The following is a 22,444-nucleotide window of genomic DNA, read 5'->3' on the forward strand; positions in this document are numbered from 1 at the left end:
GCTGTGCCTCTGGTGTGCTTGGGATAAAGATAAAAGAGTTGATAACTGGACCCTCAGATACATGTAGTTAGATGTCATAATGGTCTCAGTTTCTAGACTTTCTTGGACACTGGTTTTACTTAATGGTTAAGCTGATAGTTTATTTACAGCAGTTAATGTTTTGGGAGAGAGATTTATGACATAAAACAGGATTTTTATGTAACATGACTTTTGCATTACAATAGTCTGGGTTATATTTATTTCAAGAGACATAATCTGACGTAATTCACAGTACCGAAATGCAAAACTGATAATTGAAAAGTAGCGGACAAGCATTCAACAACTAGCTGCACATAAAAGACTTCAAAAAACCCAGTTTCTATAATTTTAAAACTAGTAAGAAAATAAATCTGAGGCTAAAATGTAGGTCATGAGTTTGGATGGCTATCTAGAAAGATCTTCCTAGAGGGATCCTAATAGAAGCATGCATGCTGTATTCATTCCTTTAATCTGAGGTAGTGTACTGCAAGGTGTATGTTACTAATGCTGGCCGTGCTTGCAAGGAATGAGCAAGGTACCAAACCACAGAATCTGAAGCACCTTTGGACAATAGTTGGTAACCTAAAGCTGTTAGCTCTGCCTTATGGCCCAGCATAAGGTACCAGCCCACCCTGGGGAATGAGACAGCACAAGGAGGCTCAGCATTCTGCCAACTCCTTTCTTGCTTGCCCAGCCTCCTGAGGGGCAGTGCCTGTCTCTGGTAGTTTAAAATGTTGAGTGTTGCTGCCTGTGCCAGGGTGATGGTCAGCACACAGAAGCTGGTGACAAAAGACAGGATTCCTGACATCCATATGGGATGGTAGAAAGGCGCACCTCCTGCAGCTGAGAAAGATAATGGCCATAGCAGGTTGGACTTCATCCCAGATGTGCTTGCGGTGCTGAAAAGAAAGTTGTGAAGAGTTCCCAAAAGGTAACAGCTGTGGCTATGTTGAATCCCAGCACTATGTGCCAAAGAAACTGTGCATAGCTGTGTTGTGCAGGACATCCTGTCTGACCACAATCCAGATCACTGTCTTAGGGCCGTGTCTTGCTGGATCTGTACCAAAATTGGGATGGCAGCCAAGTGGTAGGTGTACCTGTAAGTGTTGTCTTTCCATTGCTGTGAAATCACAAGTCTTCAGAAAGGACATGATGTGGGAAAACGGCTGCTGTGTAAGTGCTGTCTGTAATTAAGGTGCATTGTTGTAGGTATGTAGCAGCTGTGGTGTAGCTAGGCTTGAGGCTTTTACATTTAGGTGTATTAGTTTACATCTATATTATAGAATGTAGTGGAAGTCAATTCCCCCGTGGTTCTACCTTTTTTCTTGAAGGGTGTGTATGCTGTAGTTGCTATAGTAAAGGACATGCTAAGGTCACCACAGGCAGTATTTCTGTACTTACTAATTTCAGACTCTTAAGTCTTTCCAGATATTCTCTTGGGCTGAAATAGCCTGTTTCTGATGTCCACTCACAAATTATCCTGTAATAAAAACAGCAAAAAAGCAAAAGCCAACCTTTTGAAATTTTAAAACATATTTTGCCACGTGGGGTCTACACAAATGATCCTCTCGCTCAGCATCTGTGACGAGGATTGTGAAGCTGAACTGGGGGCTGTCCTTGCTATGTCTGCTCAGAAGGAGAAGTTCCCATTGATTTGAAACGAAGATCACTAAAGGCTGGGAGCGTGTTTGTGGGAAGGCTAATTTACCGGTTCCTTCTCGCAAGAGCCTCTCCTGGCTCAAAGCGCAGCATGGGCTGTCTGGAGGCGCCCGGGCAGCGCCCGGCGATGCGCCGCGGCCGCAGGTGCGGTTTCCCGGGGAGCGGGCCCGGCCCGGCGGCGGCAGTTGGACCCTCGGGGCGGTTCCGCCCGGGCCGGGCCCGTCCAGCGGCCGCGATGGGGGCGCTGCCGGGGCTCCTGCTGCTGCTGCTGGGCGTGGCGGGGTGCCCCGGGGCCCGGGGGGCCCGGCCCGCGGGGCCGCGCGCCGCCTGGGTGACGGTGCCGCGGCAGCTGAGCCCCCGGGCCCGCGGCGACGCCCCGGCCCTCTCCTACTGGCTGAACGTGGCGGGGCGGCCGCGGGTGCTGCGCCTGCAGCCCAGGAGGGGCCTGGTCTCCCGCCCCTTCACCCTGGTCACCTACGGCCGGGACGGGACCCGCCTGGAGGAGCACCCCTACCTGCGGGACAACTGCTTCTACCAGGGCGACGTGCTGGGCAGCCCCGGCTCCCTGGTGGCCCTCAGCACCTGCGGCAGGGGCCTCCAAGGCGTGCTCTGGGTGGGGGACGATACCTACGAGATCGAGCCCGTCCCCAATGACCCGGCCTTTCGGCACATCCTCTACCGCATGGAGGAGACCGACAGCCCCGAGGGACCCAGCTGCGGACTGACGCCGGAGGTGCTGCAGCAACAGAAGGCTGTGCTGCCGTGGTTCAAGGCTGCCAAGGCAGAGGAGGAGGACGAAGGGCTGGAGTACTGGTGGACGCACATCAGGTATGTGAAGATGGTAGTGGTCGTGGACAACGTGCGGTTCGTGAAGTCGGGCAGGAGCAAATCCCAAGTCTTGAAGCACGTCATGCAGATCATCAATGCTGGGGACACTGTGTACAAACAGCTTTCTGTCCGGCTGTTTCTTATAGGACTAGAGATCTGGACTGAAAGGAACCTTATAAATGTTACTAACTCTATTCCCCAGGTACTTAGTGACTTTAACAAGTGGAGAAAGACAAACCTGTACCCTCGTCTGAAGCACGATGTTGCTCACTTATTTGCATTTCAGTGGTTTGGAAGCCCCCTGGGACTGGCATTTATAGGGACGGTGTGTGATTTCCACTGGTCATCGGCTGTTATTTCCTTCACTGAGAGAAAGTTGTCCGGAGTTTTTGTCACATTTGTCCATGAGCTGGGCCATAATCTTGGGATGTCCCATGATAAACCAGGATGTAAATGCAAACGCAAGACATGCATTATGTATGAAAACAATTCTGAAACTGATGTGTTCAGTGAGTGCAGTTACAAGGATTACTTTGACTTGCTTGTAAATGGCGCTCCGTGCCTTCGACAGCCACCGGCACCTGGCTCTTTCTACACGGACAAACGTGAATACTGTGGGAATAAGATAGTAGAAAGTGGAGAGCAATGTGACTGTGGTTCAGCAGCAAACTGCAGAAGGGATCCTTGTTGCCGCGCAAACTGTACATTTACTGCAGGTTCGGTCTGTGCGTCTGGAGAATGCTGCAAGAGCTGTCAGGTCCTTCCAGCAGGAACGGTCTGCAGAGCAAGTACTGGCAGCTGTGACCTGCCAGAGTATTGCGATGGGATTTCCCCTCAGTGCCCACTGGATGTGTACCTACAAGACGGAACCCCTTGCGAAGATGGGATCTATTGCTATCAAGGAAAATGTTCTTCCCACAGGAAACAGTGCCAGGATCTCTTTGGCAAACAAGCCAAGGTTGCCCCTTTAGATTGCTTCAAAGCAGTGAATACTCAAGGTGACCGGTTTGGGAATTGTGGTATTCATGAAAATGGCTATATGACAAAATGCAGTACTAAGAATGTCTTGTGTGGTAGGATTCAGTGTGAAAACATACGCAAAATACCTTTCTTGGAGAACCATGTAACGCTAGTCCAAACTCCTGTTCAAGATACAGATTGTTGGGGTCTTGACTATCACGTAGGGATACCGAGAGCAGATGTGGGAGCTGTGGAAGATGGCACGCCATGCGGTAGTGATATGCTTTGTATCAACAGGACGTGTAGGAGTGTATCAGAGCTGAAGTACGACTGCAACAAGACAAAATGTCACGACAGAGGAGTGTGTAACAATCGTAAGAACTGTCACTGTGAGTATGGCTGGGCTCCTCCATATTGTGAATTTAGAGGATTTGGAGGTAGCATTGACAGTGGACCCCCTCCAGCCACCAAGACTTGTCAGAGAGCAAAAGTAAGACTAACACTGTTCTGGTTTTTTTCTTTGTGTATTGTTGGAGTAGCCCTTTCCATCCGTTATAGACAAGAAATAAAGGGATGGTTTACAAACTTCAAGGCCAAATCCCAAAGAACACTGCAGTTGTTTCAAAGAGTGAAAAAATTAGAAGTTCCCAAAGAAAAGAGTCAGTCAAAATCCAATAAAGATCAAAAAGCAGTGGCTTTGGATGCTCTTAAGGAAACCTCCCTTTAGCAGAGCCATCTGATAACTCATTAAAATAATTCAACAGGTTCTGAACAGCTCTAATCTCATGTGATATCATTAAATGCAGAGTAAATGTAACCTCTGTCTATTTTCTTTTAAGTTATTAAATGCTGGCAGTAAGGCATGTTGGGCTTTGTACCCTGAGCTCTTAAAATGATGTAATTAAGTAAACTGCAGGTATTGTGTTTATGCTTCATATCTACAGTTTAAAAATGCAAACTTCTTAAAACAGGTCTAGATAAATTACTTGCTTCAATTTCCTCCTTCACCTAATGTTTTCTTCAATTCATTGAAAGAGATTTTGTGAACATCTTCTGTCATTCATTAACAACCAAAGAGAAAAATGGCACTTGCAGTGTCCACTGAGTTCCTTCCAGACAAACCGTTCTGTGTCTCTGATTTAATTCTCATCTGTGACACACAAACAGGCAAGGAGCAGGTATTGCAGTGAGCTGCAGGTGTCTGTTTCACTAGTGCTTCCAGTGCTTACAGGGAGCAACCCTTCAGGATGGAGGTAGACCATAGGGAACAGGCTCTTCCTTCTGTCATAGAGAAGGATTATCCAGATCACAATCCCTAAGCATTGCATTTCTGAACTGTAATATATATGTCAACAGTCTAGTGACACCAAATCTGGCACTTCACAAGAACACATAGTTTTTATTTCCTGGAAATTTTCCAGTGTCTTGTCTGCTGGCTGCTTCTGAGAAGTGCTGTGTATTTTATTGTCATGAAAATGGAGGAGTCTGTGTGGTTCCCCAAATTAACTGCATTTCTAAAGTATTTGGAACCATTCTGCCAGTCTCCCCTACCTAGAATTCCTGCAGTATTTGATAGATGCTTTATCTGACTGTCTCAGGGGGTTTCTCTTGGCTTGCTCTTTCTTCTTGGCTTTCTTCAGCTATAACTGAACGTGTCCTTGCAGCTCTATAGAGTGCCACACAGAAGTATAGTAATTTTAATTTTTTTAACAAAGCAAAAATATGTCTAACTTCTGAAAAATATTAGGGACATGGAAATACCACTCAATAAGTTTTATTATTATTATTTATATTATAGCAGTAACTAGGCCATTCTATCAGATCAGCATTAAGAGGACTGTAGTCTAGATCACGGTGAAAACTTTTTTTACAAGCTGTTTCAGGATAAAGGGCTATATTGCACTTGTCTGCTAACAAAAGAATTACTTGCATTTAGAAAGCAGAAAGCACACTTTTAGCAAACATTCTGTAAAGGCAGGGTAAGTACCCCAACACCAGGGAACATTTGGAAAGAAAGATGTTAGTGACTACAAATTATGATGGTCAACTACTGCTGCCTCCGAAATATATAATTTATGTTTTTAGAATATGCATTTTCCTGTAATTTTTAATGTGTATTTTTTTGTGTCCTGTATCCAAAAAGGGCCAATTGCATTTTGATGGAATGTGAATTACAAAGCATGTGATTCACAGTTGTTCATAGCTTTTTGTCTAGAGCAAACAGGTCCTTAAATAGTTATCTATCTATACTGTCTGCAGAAATGAGGTAACACATTGTTTGTTTAGGCTGTGCTTATTGTCATGATAGAACATGGGTGGTTTTGATTAGATGATAAAAATTTATTCCTGCATTTTTGTCAATAGGCAAGAGAACTACCCCTTGACTAACACCACAGATTTATTCCTCATAACCAGAGACTTCTTCGGGTGGGTGGGGAGAGTGGGAAGGGTGTCCTCTGAGGAATAACAATTACAATTCAGGTGTTGCAAACAAGGGATAGGAGACAGAAAAGGGAGATGTGGATTAGTTGAAAGATGGAGATAAAAGGTAACACAGGCACTACACCCAGCACTTTCCAACTATCTGTGCACAACTAGTACCTACTAAGACATTTTTTTAATTTTGCTTTTTAAATACAAAAAGAGTGGCAGAAGTTTCAGGTTGCCACCTTGATGGCCTGCCACTGTTGATTAATAGTGTAGTATAAATTGCGAAGTATAGATCTGTGCTGAGACAGAGAAGCAGCAGAGTCAGGGAGTTCTTGTTTACAGACCTGCGTGCTGAAGAGACAGGTGTAAATGAAAGCACAATTTAGGCTAGAAAGCTCACTTGCAAATGCAGTTTTGGGAAAGATAAAGTAATAAAATGCCGTAGTATCTGTTTTTCTCTATGTGTAAAGATTGATCTGAAAAACCAGGATTTAACTGGGAGGAGGCTTTCAGTGAGCTTTGGATAGGAGTATTTCTGTATACTTTTCTCCCATTTCTTCTTGGGCCACATAAGCAAGACAAACATGTATCTCAAGAAATCTAGTCTATGTTTTATAAAAATGTGAGCTCCCTTTCTGAGGTTTTCTCTTTGAAAATATTATCGTTTCTGATTTCAACACAGCAATGAAAAACTTGATGTTTTTGGTATTTTGTTAGAAATGTCCCCCTACTGTGAAGGTGCTATGAAGGTGCAAGTCCAAGTTCAGTCCTAATCTTTCTGGTTTCCTTTTTTTTCCCCACCTGGTTCTAACTGCATTTTAAAATGCTTTAGATGGATGAGAGAACTTGGTTAATATGTAAGTCACTTGTACATGAAGAGGCAATTTGCAAATATTGCAGCACCATCTCCCAAGAGATGTGGGTCACTGTAGTACATGAAATGGTGCTGGAGGAAATAAGAAGACACAACCTGGACTAGTGAAACCCCATCACACAGGGGGTTGGAACTAAATAATCTTAAAGGTCCCCTCCAAACCAGACCATTCTCTGATTCTATGAAATGGTCTGTGCCAGTGCAGTAAGAGTATTAAGTCTTAGGTAGGCGTTAATATGTGGCAGACAGTCGTGATAGCTGAAGCCTGGAGCTGCCTAGGACTAAGTTACAATATACACGTTTCTTGTTTGAAATCTATTCCTGGCTAAAGAAAACTTCTAAAAACACTTAATATTGCAGTTATCTCAGATCAAGGTAAAATTGGTTTTGTTCTAAGCCAAGACTGTAATCTCTAAAATACATTCAATTGCTGCTAAGGAATACTGTGTATCTTGAAGGAGTTTGCCAAGTACCTCATAGCTGCTTGCTCACTCTCCTCCCACCGCCTCCCAGTGGGAAGGAGATTCAGGAAAAAAAAGGTAAACCTTGTGGGTTGAGATAAAAACAGTTGAATAATTGAAACAACTAAAATATTAGTAATAATAACAACAATAACAACAATAACTGAGACTCGAGAGTAACAGAACCCAAGAGAAACAAGTGATGCGCAGTAAAATTGCTCACCACATGCTGCCTGATAACCTGCCTGTCCCTGAATGTGTTTGGCCCCCTTACAGGTAACTTCCCCAGCTTTTATATACTGGACATGAAATTCTGAGGTATGGGATATCCTTTTGTCCAGTTTAGGTCACCTCTCCTGGCCATGCTCACTCTCAGCTTTTGTGCACCTCCTCACTGGTAGAGTATGAGACACTGCGAAGTCCTCAGCTTAGGGTGAACGCTACTTAGCAACAACAAATTGTATCACACGAGTCATGGTTTTGTTTACCATTGCGAGTGTAATTGGACCTTGAATGTCTGTCTCCCACCTCTGAAGCATGTGGTCTAACTCTCAGTTTAGGACTAAGCAGTAATGTTGTAGCAGAGATCCAGTGCCCAGGTTATCTCTCCCTATTAAATTCAGGAATCCAAAAGTGCAGATATCTTGGAACAAATGCAGTCAAAAACATCTGTTATCTTTACTGCAATGCCAAACAAACAAAATAGTACTGTAACACTGAAGTGTAACTAGATGAGCTGGTCCTCATTTCCATCAGAGAAATTCCTGCAGCATGTAGATGTGGCTGTCCACATAGTGCCAAGTAGTCAGGTGGTACAACTGAATGAGGCTTCTTCATTGTTCCCTGTTGTCATTGTCTGTATTGACACACTTGTAATATAAAGAAATAGATAAGGATAATTTTGTCCTTGCTATTTCCTGATAATCTATTGGTTCAATAAACCCTGAGTCCCAGGTTCAAGTGGCTCCTCTGTTACACAGCAAGTTGAACTACTTTGCCCTTTATTGCTAGGTAATTATCTGTTCTGTTGAGTTCTGAGGAAATTCCTCAAATCCTCAGACCAAACACCTTCTACAGGACCTAGTTAAGTATTTCTTGCCTCAGCAGTGGCACGGTGGCTCTATGCACTTTGTGTTTCTGAATCTAGATCACTTTATTGCACTGCAGGGTAACTCGACGTTGATGTGGATGTTCTCTGTGCTACTTGCCTGTATTGGGCTTTGGCTCCTGCCCAGCACGGTCTGATCTGTTTTTCAGTTCGCTGCGAGGACAATTAAAAGGGCTGGGAACAGGTCATACATCTCCTTTCTCTCGTACGCCTACTCCAGACAACCATGGCCTATCCCTTAACCTTCCTAAGGAAGCCAGCTCCAGCCCGGGGAGCGAGGCAGGGCCAGGCGCAGGGGCCAGGGAAGGTGCGGGGGGCGGGAAGACGCTGTGCTGGGTTCCCCGGGGCCCGCTGCTCTTCCTCTCTGCGGTGAGCGCCGGTGGGAGCAGCCCCGTCCCGCCAGGACTACAACTCCCAGCGCTCCGCGGCGCGGCCCGCCGGCGGCCGAGGAGGCGAGCGCGGCTGCCCCGGGAGACGAGCTCGCCTTCAGGCCGCAGCATGAACGGCAGCGTGGCGGGCGGCGGCTACGCCGAGGAGATCATCAGCCTCACCCGCAGACCCTCAGGTACGGCGGGGCGGCCGCTCCGCGCCGGGCCCGCGGCGCCTCCGGGCCGGGGCAGCCCCGCGGAGGCCGGGGCGGAAGCTCGGGGTGGCGGCGGCCGGCGGGGCGGCCGTGGCGGGCACCGGGGCGGCCGAGGGAGCGTCCCGGCGGCGAGGACAGAAGCGCAGAGGTGCCGGGCCCAGGGGCCTCCCGCTGGAAATAGCCGTGGCGGATACGCTGCTGCGGGAAAAGCCGTGCCCTGCGTGAGGAAGAGCTGGCTGCGTCAGGGTCCGTCCTCTGCGGTAGAGGCCGGTGTCCCTGCGGACAGCTCGCCTCCGGTCTCGCCTCTGGTTTTCCAGGAAGTTGCCATCTCCGGCGGAGCTGTCGCTTCCAAGTGAGGCGGCAGCTGCCGAGCGCCCAGCCGCGTTGGGTGCCCCGGGTCAGGGGCTGTTTGCAGATCGTGTGCACGAGTGGCCGTCCCCTGTCCTGTCAGCCTGGCGTTCATTGTCCGGCGTGCTTTGAGAGGCTTTGGGGCGGTCAGAGAGAGGAGCATAGGCTGGAAGGAAGAGGGATTACAGCCCTTCGTGGGGCATTTTTTGGCTTTGCTTTTCATGTCTCAGCAGCAGGTGCGCTCATGGAAACCATACCTTTTTACAGGATTTATGGTACCACTCAAATCACACTTTCAGAAGTGAGGCAAGTTGGCATGAAATATGCAGCTCTGGAGCAAAAGCCTGGCTATAGAGAATGGCAGGCTCCGGAAGGGCTTTTGGAGCTGGAGTTGTACTTTGGTGTGTGAGGCTTTGTGTTTAATTGCAAGAGCAGGAGCGAGGACGTGGCAGCCCTTCTGTTCTGCACCACTGCTGGGTGCAGCCGCTGCCAGCCCTGGCTCCAGGGGCTCCCCAGGGAGCACAGCATCCACGCTGCTGGTGTGTGTGCTTCTCGGGAGTGGAGGCAGGTCCATGCAGGGCTGCTGCTGATCCTGGTCCTCATGCCGGTGATCAGAGCCCAGGGAGCAGCCCTTTGCCTCCCCTGCTCGCCACATTGCCCTCTGGTCTGAGCGCTGTGTAGCCCTACCTGCATAACCATGAGCTTGAGCTAATGAAGCTGTGCTTGTCAGGGAAAACTGGGCCAAATGAAGCTGGTTCTGATGGGAAGGCTGTTTCCATACATCTGGGGAGCTAAAATTTTAAGGAAGGTGTAAGGGAATGCTAAAGGGCAGAGTTGAGAATGGACTTGAACGTGACCACTGTGATTTCAGACAAATGAGCAGCATTTGTTTAGTCGTTTTGATGGGCTGTGCATCTTTAGATTTAGGTTTCTAACTATGTTACTTGGTTTGAAGGTCCTGCAGCCCCTTATGGCCCCAATACACTTGCCATGTGAATTATTATTCATTTCTATGGAAGGAACAAAACACTGTTAGCTGTGAAGTACATTTGGATACTGTAATCTCTTGAATTGGGGTTTTGACTGCAACTTTTAAAATAGGTCTGATGCTAAACATCTCTGGCAAAAGTTTGCATTGGCTGTGAATATATTTCCAGTGGCAGGACAGTGTATATTTGTCTCTTTTTCAAATTTGCTTATGTTCAGTTCACTTTCTGATCCTGCCAGTCCCGATTTAAGGTGTTTTTGAGGGATCTTTTCAGTTCAGAGAGGGTAAGTGAGGCATAGGGAGGCCTGCAACCTCAGGAAGGGTCAGAGGTTTAGCCCAGAGCCTGCTTTTAAAGCTCTGCTGTTCTGCTTCTGGTCCCTCATAGACAAGAAATCTAGTGCTACGTGCTCTCTCCCCTTGATCCTTTTCTTCCAGCTGTGCTGTGTCTCTTTCTGTGGCTGCATGAACTGAAGGGAGAGAATAGCAAAGAGCTTGAGGTTTGATAGGTAAGATATTTTTAGGAAGAGTAGAAGTCTGAGTGCTGGAGATGAAAAACACAGTGAAAAAGCCCTGTGAATACTTGGTGTAGCATGAACTGCTGCCTCTTAGTCACGAAGATCTGCCTCTGCTGATGAAAGCTGTTACTGTGATTATTTTCCAGTCGTGAGTAAAAAGTTGCAAAATGTATACTTTTTTTTCATATATATATATACCTATTTTAGGGATTTTATGTATGAGAGAATCAATGTGTTCTGAGATCCTGATTCCTTCTTTCTGGCTTTTTAATAAAGATTAAACCTTATACTATAATATTGATTTCCCCCTTCCCTAAGTTATTGGATTTATGGCAAATCATTTTTAGGAGTGTGGATTTTAAATTTCTTTTTTTTTTTCATTTTCTATTGAAAGATATATTACTGTGCACAACCAGCCTTTCATGGAATAGATATTATTCTAGTTGAAATGTCAGTATTTCTTCAATTTTCTCTCACTTTCATTTTTTTCCTCACTTGTCTGAAGCTGCCAGGAGGAGAAGAAAAAAAAAGCTGTGGCAAAATTACTGCTAATATTTCTTTACTTCCCAGCTGCAGATGCACACTTAAAATACCATGACTCATTTTGTAAATGCTTTGATCTCCTGTGACTAATTTAAAATGCTGCTTCCCAGCAGGCATAAGGTGGTTTTACTTTCATTTGAAACTCTCCTTCCAAGGTTTCCAGTCCCAACTTCGAGAGAAAATAAGAAAGAAAACGAAAACAAATAAATCAGTCTGGTGAACGTGGGCAGAACTTGCCCTCAGCTGTTCTTGACAATAGCTTTTGGATTACTGGTTTATGTCAGGAAAAAAAAAAAGTGGGGTTTTTTTCCATTTACTTTGATTGCATATTTGACTTTTTTCTTTTTCCTTTCCTTGGCTTTTCTTTCTTTTTTCATTGCAAGCCTCATAGGGAATCTTTCCTGTCCCATGTAATGCATTTTTATTTAGAAAGAAACTTAGGTGCATGTATAGTGGGGAATGTGCTCTCGTAATTTTTGGGTTTCCAGACTTCGAATTCAATTTGTTCTTCTGGATTTCAATGAAACAAGAAGTCCTAACTTTAATCCAGAAGCTGGATCCAGCTAGATATCTGTAACTGAGGCTTCCTTTAAAGAATAATACCAAATGTGAAGTGGACATTAGTTCTAATAAATGTATGTGTATTCTTTTTTGTTTTGCATTAAATCTGCAAACTTTGTCTTTATTTCTGATCATGTTTGAATTCATGAAACAGAACAAAGTGATTGTGTGCAATTTGAAGTAGTTTCATGTAGCCTAATTGTGTTCTTGGAGGCAAAGCCCAGCATTTCCAGCTCCTGAGATGTGGGAGGGGAGCCTTCTGAGCTCCAGGTGCCCTCAAGCTGGTAGCACAGCTCTCCTTGCCTGTTTCCTCATCTGTAGACAGGCTCTAATGCTCCTCTCCTTTCCTTACCCTGTTTCCCAGCTCACAAAACGCTTGTCAGAGGTGATTTCTTATAGCTCAAAGGTAGTGATTTGCTATAACCTCATGTGAAATGCAGAGGTTTCTTTCCTTTTCTTCTGTGTTGTGCTGAAGAATTGTATTCCTGCTGCGGGCTGAATCAGCATCTCAGAAGTGATGGCATGGCCCTCAGTATTCCCCAGCACCACCTGAAACAGCTCGCAGATGTTTTGTGTAATGAAGCTTCTGGGATCCTCAGGCATTTAGTGTCTCTGCTCTGCTTTCAAGACCAGTTTCATGAGAATAACTTTTCTAGACAATGGAAAGGATGATGCAGATTTGTATGCTGTGAGTTTTTGTAGAGACAGCAAGACAATGTGGGAAGGTACAGTCCCCAACAAGCAAGAATGATTGAAGCTTTGAGCTTCTTCTCATCAGCTTTCTCTTTGGCTTACCTTAGGGTTGGGCTTCAACATTGTTGGTGGGACAGATCAGCAGTACATTGCCAATGACAGCAGCATCTATGTCAGCTGGATCAAAAAGGATGGGGCAGCTTACCTTGATGGCCGATTGCAAGAAGGAGATAAAATCTTAGCGGTAAGCCCTCTCTTCTGTTGTGCCCTGTGTTCCTGATCAGTGGGGTGGTGTGAGAGGCAGGTTTTCCATCACAGTGCGTAGAGAGGAAGGATGTGGTGAATGAATAAGATGATCCCAAGCAAACTCCGTGGAGGAGCTGTCTTGGGATCTGGGGAGGGCTCTGAGCACTAGGGAGGTGAGTGCCTCTACACATGGGCTTATCTCTTCTGCCTTCTTATCTGCCACAGAAGTGCTCAGTGGTGCTGTGCTTGTGTTTCCTCTGTGACTTGCCTCCCTAAGGTTTTAGAATCCATCAGACCTTCTCTTGCTCACAATGGATTATCATTTACACACGTGTAAATAAAAGTATTCCACCTCTTCAGTTTCCATTTTTTGACTGGTAATCCATGATTTCTGATCCTTTTGCACAGGGGGATTTTTAGACTATAACACTTCTAGGCCATAATATTCTTCTCTTCAGCTCCTCAAGAATAACAGAGGCTGCTTCTTTTAGAAATTTGTTTTCAAGTGTCTGATGTTCACACCCACTAGTTCTTCAGAAAGCTGGCAATCATGCAAGAAACAAGCTTTACAAAGTGATGGGTGAAGACATAGCCTCTGCCAGTATGATACACAACTTTTTTGTACGCCCTAATTTTATTTTACACTTGCTTATTATGTTCCACATGTGACCTTTTTAGCCTCTATAGACTACCTTGCACTAATTGGAGCCTATTACTGATCCAGAAAGTGATATTAAGTTAAACAGAGAATATTCTCTTTTTTCTTGACAGTTTAATATTTACATACTTGTGTTTGGGGTGATCTATATATGAAGAGAGGGGAGGCACTGGATGTGATCTTGGGGGATACAATTAGGGGTAATGGGGGTGAAAATGAAAAATAACAATGTATTCACTCAGTGAATGAAATCAAGTGGATTATAAAATCTTGTGCTATGATATGTTATTTTAAATTAAGGAAAAAGTAACCCTTGAAAGTGGATGCCAATAAGTATGTCAGTAATTTTTTTTTGGTTGGTTTTGTTACATCAGTGTGCTTATAAAAGTGTGTTTGCAACACTCCCTCAGAGAGGTTTCAAAGGTATACTAATAGGGGGAACAAGGGAAGAGACTCAAAATAATAATTTTGCTGTAGCTGCTCTTTTATGTTCATTAGCTGTTAGAATCACACCTTTGATATGTTTCCAGAAAAGCAACAGCATCAGAAGGTGCTATTGACACAACTGTAATCTTTTATTCTTATTTTGCTTCTAGGTAGTTTTTTTCAGTACCTCTGTGTTTTTGCTTGGAGTTTCTCGTGTTCTGTCTCAACATATAAAAATACATCCTAATATTAATTAATTAATTAGGATCTTTATTATCATAGTATCATGCCCCAAATGCAGAATTTTGTGAAACATAAAGGTTTTTATGTCTTATCATTGCAATGTTAACCTGCATCATAAAAAACTTGCCTTTTTTACCTTCAGCATCTGGTTCTCCTTTTCCTTTTTTGCTAGATCAATGGGAAAGAGTTGAAGGATTTGCGGCACAAGGATGCTGTGGAGCTGTTCAGGAATGCAGGCTGTTACGTGTCTCTGAAAATTCAGCGCAGGGTATGTTGTACCTGTTTCTTAGGGTTATTTCTGGCTCAGTTTAGACTGGTTTCTATGATTGGTGGCTATTTCATGATGAAGAAGAGCACTGTGTCCAGGTGCTCAGTGTGATATGTGCATATAAAAATTTTGTTTGACCTGTGACCTTCTCTCATTGCCTCAGCTGTAATTAATTGTCTCTGTATTACTTTGTAACCAGTGTAACCTCTGTATCAGTGAAAAGGTGAGTTTGGAGGTGTCCCCAGGTCTTTGTTTTGCTGGAATATGTTGTTTTTGCTCACTACCTCCTTTCTCAGAGGTAAAGGTTTGTGTATGAAGACAGAATCTCAAGTTGCTCAGTTTTATTTCAGTGGCCAAAACCTTACTGGAGACAGGACTCCTTTTGTTTCAGAGGCCATCACTCATGTTAGTGTTGTAATGTGAGTGCAGCCCAACGCTACCAGACAGACACTGAGGTGCTGAACATGTCCAGAGAAGGGTAATAAAGCAGGTGAAGGGTCTGGAGCACAAGGCTGAGGAGCAGCTGAGGGAGCTGGGGGTGTTCAGCCTGGAGAAAAGGAGGCTCAGGGAGACATTATCACTCTTCAGAACTGCCTGAAAGGAGGCTGTAGCCAGGGAAGGGTTGACTTCTTCTCCCAGGCAAAGTGACAGGACAAATGGAGACATCCTCAAGTTGCACCAGGGGAAGTTTAGATTTGATTAGGAATTTTTTCACTGAAAAGGTTGTCAAGCAGTGGAACAGGCTGCTGAGGGAAGTGGTTGAGTCACCATCCCTGAAGACATTTAAAAAATGTGCAGATGCAGTGCTTAGTAAACTTAGCAGTTCTGCATTAATGGTTGGACTTGGTAATCTTAGAAGTCTTTCCAACATAAATGATTTTACAATAATAGGAAATATGAACTACTATGGTTTAAATATGCTAGCATTATTTTAGGTGTAAAAAGAGATGAACCCTTAATCCCCAGCTAGCATGGAAGTTGACAAAAGAAATACTGCTCTACCCAAAGCATGCTGGTGGGAAGAGGTGGCTTGAGATCCCTTTTCTACTCCCTTAACAAAGGAGTGAGTCTTCTGGACCAGGGTATAAGGCAAGTAAGAAAACCAGAGAGAGTTACTGATGTCTTTTTCCTGGAGAGAAAGAGGGCAGGAAATGGTGTGATGGCAAGTGCATCAAGGGGTCACTGGGTATGTGTGTGTCATTTCTCCTGCTGTGTGAGGTGTGTCCTGCTCCACTTGAGTCCTAGTTTAGGAAGTGGCAGAGAAACATGAAGGTGCCTGCTAGTGACTGGGCACCCTGCATGTAAGTTCAGTCCATCCTAAGCTGTTCTAACCCTCCCATGTGTGGAGTCTGCAGGTACCTGGGGAAACTATTTCAAACATTCTTACAGAACCACCTGGTCCAGACACAGAACTGGGGGCTGTCTTTGTTACAGGTTCTGACATAAATAATTTCTTTTTCCTTGTAGTTGCAGCCACAGAATGGCCCTGTGGGTCACCAAGGAGATGGAGAATCGGGTGGGCTTCCTCTGGCAGCCATTCTTGTGCCAGGCCTGGCGCTTGCTGCGACAGCAGTGTGGATCCTGCTGAGGTACCGGCAGCGGATGTGAGGAGCTCACGGCTGGGATGGCGCTGCGTGTTTGACACAGCTACCATGTAATTTAGAGATGGAGAATCAACGATCTTGTCACAGACTGATGCCAAAAAGGATCATTGCCTATCATCAAAGTTGCTGCTGATGTTTGTATATGTTGATTTTCTTGCAGGGTGGATAGGAGCAGGGAGAAAAAAGGGAAGGGAGAGAACTGTGTTTATATAAAGAGTGGGATAGCTGTATTTTTTGACAAATCTGAGGAGGTTTTGCCACCCTCCTCTATTTTGCACCATAAACTTTCAAACACACTCATCTGTTCCACATTTTAAGGTCTAACTTTTGGTTAACAGGAGTGGGAGTTGGGGTGGTTTTAAATCAAAAACACTTTCTGGAGGCTTTGCCTTGTTTCCACAGATTTTTTTCTTGAATTTAATGAATTCTGTCCAAACCATGAATAAAGGGAAGCAATGCAAAGGGTATATTAATTTTCCCATTGCAATTTTGTTGGTTGTTGCTAAATAAATGCCTTAAATGTGTAAAATCTCATCTGTGGTTTCGCAGGTAAAATCTTCAGTGTAGCTGCTGATTTAACAGCAATATGCACTATTGGTGAGGCATTTTGCCAGTTGTGGAAACATAGAAGATAGCCTGCTGCTGGAAGAAGATTTTGATTGTCAAAGTGATGGCTCATTTTTGGGTCAGTGTTGTTAGAGAAAACTTTCCACAAAATGCTAGCATACTGGAGAGAGACAAGCAGACAACTGAATCACCATGATAAGTGGTGGCAAGAGATTAGGCCATGCTGAAGCTGCAGAAGAGTCTTTAAATTAGTAGCGAAGCAATAATTCCTCCATTCATCAGGTGGGTTGAATTCTGCATTTCTCAGGTTAGAGGTTCATTTTGGGGGTTATTTTTTGCACAGGGAATACTTCAGATGCAGTTTTCTGTAGCAGCTAACTTGCTCTCTACAGTCAGAAGACTCTTATGATGATTGAAAGGGAGAAGCTGAGAGCAGGCTGGGATTGTCCTGGCTTTTGCTTTTTTGTGAAGAGTTATGTGATGTTCAGGAGACAGGCTGTCAGCTTTCAGCCAGGGTAAAGCTTAGCAGGTAAAAGCAGAGGGAAGAGACCCTCCTCTGGAAAGTATATGGCTGAATTTACCTGCAGGGTCTCATCTCTTCACTGTGATTTGTTTTAAAGCTCCAGCTGATAGGAGCTCTGTGGGGTAAGACCTGTTTCTCTTGTCTCCAAGAAATCAATGTGTGTTGTTGTTTTTGTAAAAGAAAAGCAAAATGCATGCTCTGGTCTGTATGATGCCAAAAAAGAGATCACATATGCAATATATATTTTCAAAGAAAAACTGGTGTCTTGGTGCTTTACCTACCTCTATTCTCATAGGACATTGCTGATGTGTTTGAAATCGTTGTATTTGCTCAGGGCTGTGTTCCTGCTGTCTGCTGGAGATAGAAGTGGTTATGCTGTGAACATGGCATTCCTAAATCACCTCGGAGTTTCAGAGCACTTGGATCATATGAAATCTTGCTTTGGCCTATAGACTGCTCTAGTGTAAGGGGAAGAGGAAACAGGAGGGATTTTGCTCCATATTCTTAGGGGACTTTGGGAGCAATATTGATGTTGGCTGGTGTGGGCTAAGGCATGCAGTGACTTGCCTTGACCTGCAAACCAGTTGTGCCTGATGGCAGAAGGGCTGTGTAGACAGATCTTTGCAGATACAGCATGAACCAGCTTGTTTGTGATCTGCTCTGAATATTTGGCTGTAGTGTCCATGTGCAGCACATCTGTGTATTAAGATGGGTTGTTAGAAATTGATGCCGTTGTGTCACAGCCTTCAGAATAAAGATGCAGACATTAAGAAAATGGCCTGCCTTGTTAGCCTTTGCCTGAGCTGAGTTTCTGTGATGAGAGAGTATGTGGAACAGACTAGGAGGATGAGGATTTGTGTAAGATAATGGTTAGTTTTAGTAATTTCCCAATGAAGCAAGAGAAAGCAAAATCTTTGTGATTTTTGTTTGTTTTTTTAACCTTTTGGGTTTGAGACTTCGATACTATTCAGACATGATTGCCATCTATATTGCAGGCAGTTTATTAGGGAGGGGAAGGGTTATATCCAATGCTCAGATAATTGACGTGGCTTATTAGAAAAGGAAAGGCCCCTCTGGTGCACAATATTCACAATTATTGAACTGCCACTCAGTAGCTTTTTCAGAAGGCTGGGTAGTAATTTTTCCTCAGGATTTAAACCATCCAGTCTAAAAGTGAGTAACACCTTTGTGTACCTGCCTGATACCAAACAATCCCTTTTCCAATCCCCAGCCACCTCCTGTCCTATTTATTGACAAAACCCAAGTGGAAAATACCTCGGCCCCAAACTCTCCTGTGAACTGTGGCTCATACTACTTTCTTTGAGCAGCTGGACTGTCTCAGTAACTAACCTTTCCATATTTTCCAGAGTATTTTCTACAGGGTGGTTTCTGAAGCCTTGACTTTTATCTTTGCACTAGAAGCTGTATATATATTTTCTATCATTGTAGAAGAAGCAAATGTAAAAAAATCTAGTGAAGACAGCTTAGAAATACAGATGATCAGAGAGAGTTTTACCTTTTGTTACAACTTAAATCTCTAGGGTTTTTTTTAAAGATAAGTGGAAATCCTGAAAACAAACAAAAAGCATCTTGACTCTAGTTTATGTTTTGTTTAAGAGCCCATATGCCATTAATACTGACGGCAGTTGAAACGCTTAAACACCCATGTTTTTCTCCCATTCTCATCTGTTAGATGTATTGTGAATGTGCTGATCGGCTGAAAATGGATTTTCAGGTTCATAATTTAATGACAAATCTGTCTAGTTTAACTTTCTGTAAATCCTAGGCATTTGTGTCTCAGTCTTCAGAACTGTATGTGCTAATAACACATATTTTATGAGGGCATAACAGTGAGAAAGAGCAGCCAAACTTGATCTGAAGATTGGTAGATGCACAACTTCTGGCACTTTTTAATTAGTGCAAACTAGAAAGGAGTGTGTGGGAGGGAGAGGTGTCTTGCTTTCAGTTTGCCTTTAGGTTCCAACAACTGGTTTGTTAGGTTATTCAGTGCTAGATTAAAGAGGCCTCTAACAACTGATAGGCCCTCGCTTTGAGGGGATTTGTGTGTTGTAATTGCCTTACCTCTCACATTATTTTTAAGAAATGAAGCCAACGGAACCCTTTTAGATTCTCTGCGTACTTTCTCTCTTTTAGTAGTTTCTGTGGTTCTGTGTACCCTTTCCAGTTTCTGTATTGCTTTGTAAAATCCAGGCACCCCAACCACGTGGGAGTCCCACTGTTGACCATACCAGTGCCCCATACTAGGAGTTTTTAATACCATCTATGCAAACTTTAAATTTTTTTTTGTTAGGATACAGATAAGTACAAAGCACATTTGAGCCAACTCCCAAGAGCTTGCTTTTTCCTAACTAGCTTTTACAAGTCTCTTAGGAGTGGCACACAGCTTTGTCCTTCTTCATGTGCTGTCTCAAGTGCCCTAAGGAATCTGTAAAAAAACACCATTGCCCCATGAGAGGTAGCTTGTCTTAGTTTGTAGGTCAAAGGAGTGATTCCATTTGGTCATAGTGTGACACTGGAAGCAAGTGTTAAGTGCCTGTATATTCCAGCTTCTAAATCCTTGTCCATATCCAATGTGGCCTTCCTGGGGTGGGGAAGGTGTCTGACTTTGCATTTTGTTGAATGACTGCACCTCCTGTTTGCACTGGCTGTGCACTGGCCAGCCAAGATTACGGTCTCTCTGCCTTGTCTGCTGTATTATTTACCAGTCCACTATCTTTAGCAGTGCTGGGTTTGCCTTCTGCTAGGTCATCGACAAAAAAGTGAATGGAGTTTGGTACAGGGGCAATTTCCCCCTGTGGTTATGAGTTTTCAGTAGCTGTTGGCATCTCCTGATTTTTGGGTTCTTTGTCTGTTTAATGGATGCATTTTGATAGCATATGGTATTGATTTTTTAAAATATGTGCATTTTTTTTCAGCATGTTGCATAGTACTAAGTAGATTATGTCTGAGTGGTAAGTAAACTTCATCTGTTCTCTTGCTGGCAGAAGCTGGGCTTTGGGGGCCCAAAGGAAGGCTCACACAAAGAATTCTGAAGGAGGCCCTTGACTGTACCCTTGTCCTCAGGGTTTTCCTTGTGACACTTGAGGCAGACTGGTGCTAATCGCTGCTTCCATGTGTGGTGCATGTCATCTCTGCAGCTCTGCTCTCTGCCTGTGCAGCTGAGGGGGACTCCTGGCCTTTCAAAGCCTCCTTCAAGACAGGGCCACATTAACACAGGTGGTAATGAAGAGCAGTGTTGAGCAGACTCAAAAGAGCTTTCCTTGTCATATTTGACAGCTTGTGTCCTTGCTGCTGCAGCTCTGACTGGTCACAGGCAAACTTCACTGCAGAGTGACTGTACATTTCTTACCTGGCTGCCCAAACCAACTTTCCTAGGCTGAAACTCTTAGTAAGGATAAGTAACTGTGATGTTTATGCAAGGTAATTATTCAAAGCAGTGTGTGAATGATAGGAGATTGTTCACCAAGCTGGTATGCTTGTGTTTGTGTTCAAGGCTTCCAGCCACGTTTCCATTTGGTAAAGCTCTCTTTCATCTCTCTTTACCACCTCTCAGCAGCCTAGCATTTCTGCCTACCTTGCATTTTTTTTCATGGCAAAAAAGCAATTGTTAGAGAAAAAATAGTGCTTGTGCTTCTGTGTCAGCAAATACTGATACTTGTTAATTCAGCTGGGTTCCCTTAGTTGTTTTGAACTAGCTATTGGATTTGGTGTCACTTATTCATTTTCTCTTCCATTTGGAACGTGAACGTTGGCACTTAATTCTGTGACTGCCCTTGTTCTGTCTGGTGTGTCAGGTGTTGGAGGACAGATCACCAGAACAGGGAGCATGAGCATGTGTGTGAGGTAGGGGAGGCTGTACAGTTAGAGCAGTGAGAGGTTCTGGTCAACGTGGAACTGAGCCCAAAGAAGCCCTAGGAGCTTTGCTCCATGGATAGGGATGCTAGAAGGAAGTAAATATCTTGCTAAGTATCAGTATCTTAAGCAGGGTATTTGGTTTCTACAGCAGTAACAGCTGGATTCCAGTTTTGGGAATGCTTCTGAAGACCTGTGTTGATGTCGTGACAACTCACAGCTTCAGGCCTGCCCTTTTTTGTCTTTCCAAGTTCCTGATCATGGTGGTGCTGGGAAAATATTTGCAGTTATTAGGGCTTGGCAGGTGACATCAGACCTGTATCCCATTTCCTGCTGTGGGTTGGATGTGCAGGATAGACAGCTCTTAGGGCTAACCAGCCACACGACTATATCCAGCACTTGGGGAAGTGCAGCAGAAGTGCAGTTTATGCTAAGCATGCCATTCTTCTGCTGGGACTGACTATTTCCAGAAAAAGAAGGGAGAAAGTTCAGCAAAGGCAAGCAGAGTTTTGGAAAGAAAGTTGTTCTTGTTCTGGAAGGCAGGGTTGTCTGTCGATCTGTGGCTAACATCTCTGGGAAAAGCTTTTTGGGGAAATGTGGGTTGAAAAAAGAAAGGACTGAAGAAAACCTGTTTGTTCATAGTGAGTGTGTGAGAAAAGTGTGCTCCTAAAGAAAAGAAGATCAGATGTAAAAGAAATTATGGCTTAACCTAGTTCAGTAAAACTGTTAGGGCTTGGAGGGGGAAGTCGGGGAACACAGCTGGGGCTGGCTGATTTGAACTCAGTATTTTCTGGGAATGCCGAAATAGCAGTGTAAGGCATAAATCGCTGTTTTTTCACCTTTGACACAGCTGCCTGCTTCAGCTACCCTAACTAGTAATAAGTGCTTGATGAACCACAGAACTACTCTGGATGTTAATAGCACAAATAGACTAGAACCTGTTTCCCTGAATCACTGGAAATTTATGATTCACAGTTTTCAAGGCAGATTGCTGATATTAATTGAAAGATACCAAGTTGTTAAGTGGGAAATAGTCTAAGTTAGATGATTCTGTGGTTATTAACACTCATTCATGCAGGAAAGGGCCTGGATCCTTAAGGATGTTTATTAAATTCAGAAAAAATTGAGATATTAGCAATCTGATGTTAAGTTGTCAGTATAGAGATTCCCAGGGGGACTAGAGACTCTATGAAAGAATTACTTGCTTAATTAGTGAGATATTTGCTGTCCCACTGAAGTACATAGCCTGTATGGGAGTCCAGATGCAATACATGAAATAGTGAGTGCACAGTTACTCCACGTGGTCCTTTGCACTCATTGCTCCTCAGCATGTTTTAGTAAACGTATAAATCACTGAAATAATAAAAAATAATAAGAAAGGGGATAAAATAATTGTAATATTTAATTCTTTCACTTCCTTCTTTTTAAATATAGCAAGTTAATACAAACTTTTGGAATATGGTTCAG

The 22,444-nt window shown here is 44.0% G+C and overlaps 2 protein-coding genes across 2 annotated transcripts; both read left to right on the forward strand.

Annotated features, from left to right (window-relative positions):
* The first annotated feature begins 27 nt into the window (after nucleotides 1-27).
* Nucleotides 28-8,382, forward strand: LOC134551275 (disintegrin and metalloproteinase domain-containing protein 20-like). Its single transcript, XM_063398702.1, has one exon. The coding sequence runs from the start codon at nucleotides 1,769-1,771 to the stop codon at nucleotides 4,190-4,192; it is 2,424 nt and encodes an 807-aa protein (XP_063254772.1). The 5' UTR covers nucleotides 28-1,768; the 3' UTR covers nucleotides 4,193-8,382.
* Nucleotides 8,383-8,659: 277 nt separating this feature from the next.
* On the forward strand, nucleotides 8,660-17,361 carry SYNJ2BP (synaptojanin 2 binding protein). Its single transcript, XM_063398705.1, has 4 exons — nucleotides 8,660-8,903; nucleotides 12,677-12,813; nucleotides 14,315-14,410; nucleotides 15,878-17,361. The coding sequence occupies exons 1-4, from the start codon at nucleotides 8,837-8,839 to the stop codon at nucleotides 16,016-16,018; spliced, it is 441 nt and encodes a 146-aa protein (XP_063254775.1). The 5' UTR covers nucleotides 8,660-8,836; the 3' UTR covers nucleotides 16,019-17,361.
* Nucleotides 17,362-22,444: the final 5,083 nt, after the last annotated feature.

This window comes from Prinia subflava, chromosome 5 (genome assembly GCF_021018805.1).
Source record: "Prinia subflava isolate CZ2003 ecotype Zambia chromosome 5, Cam_Psub_1.2, whole genome shotgun sequence".
Lineage (NCBI taxonomy): Eukaryota > Metazoa > Chordata > Aves > Passeriformes > Cisticolidae > Prinia > Prinia subflava.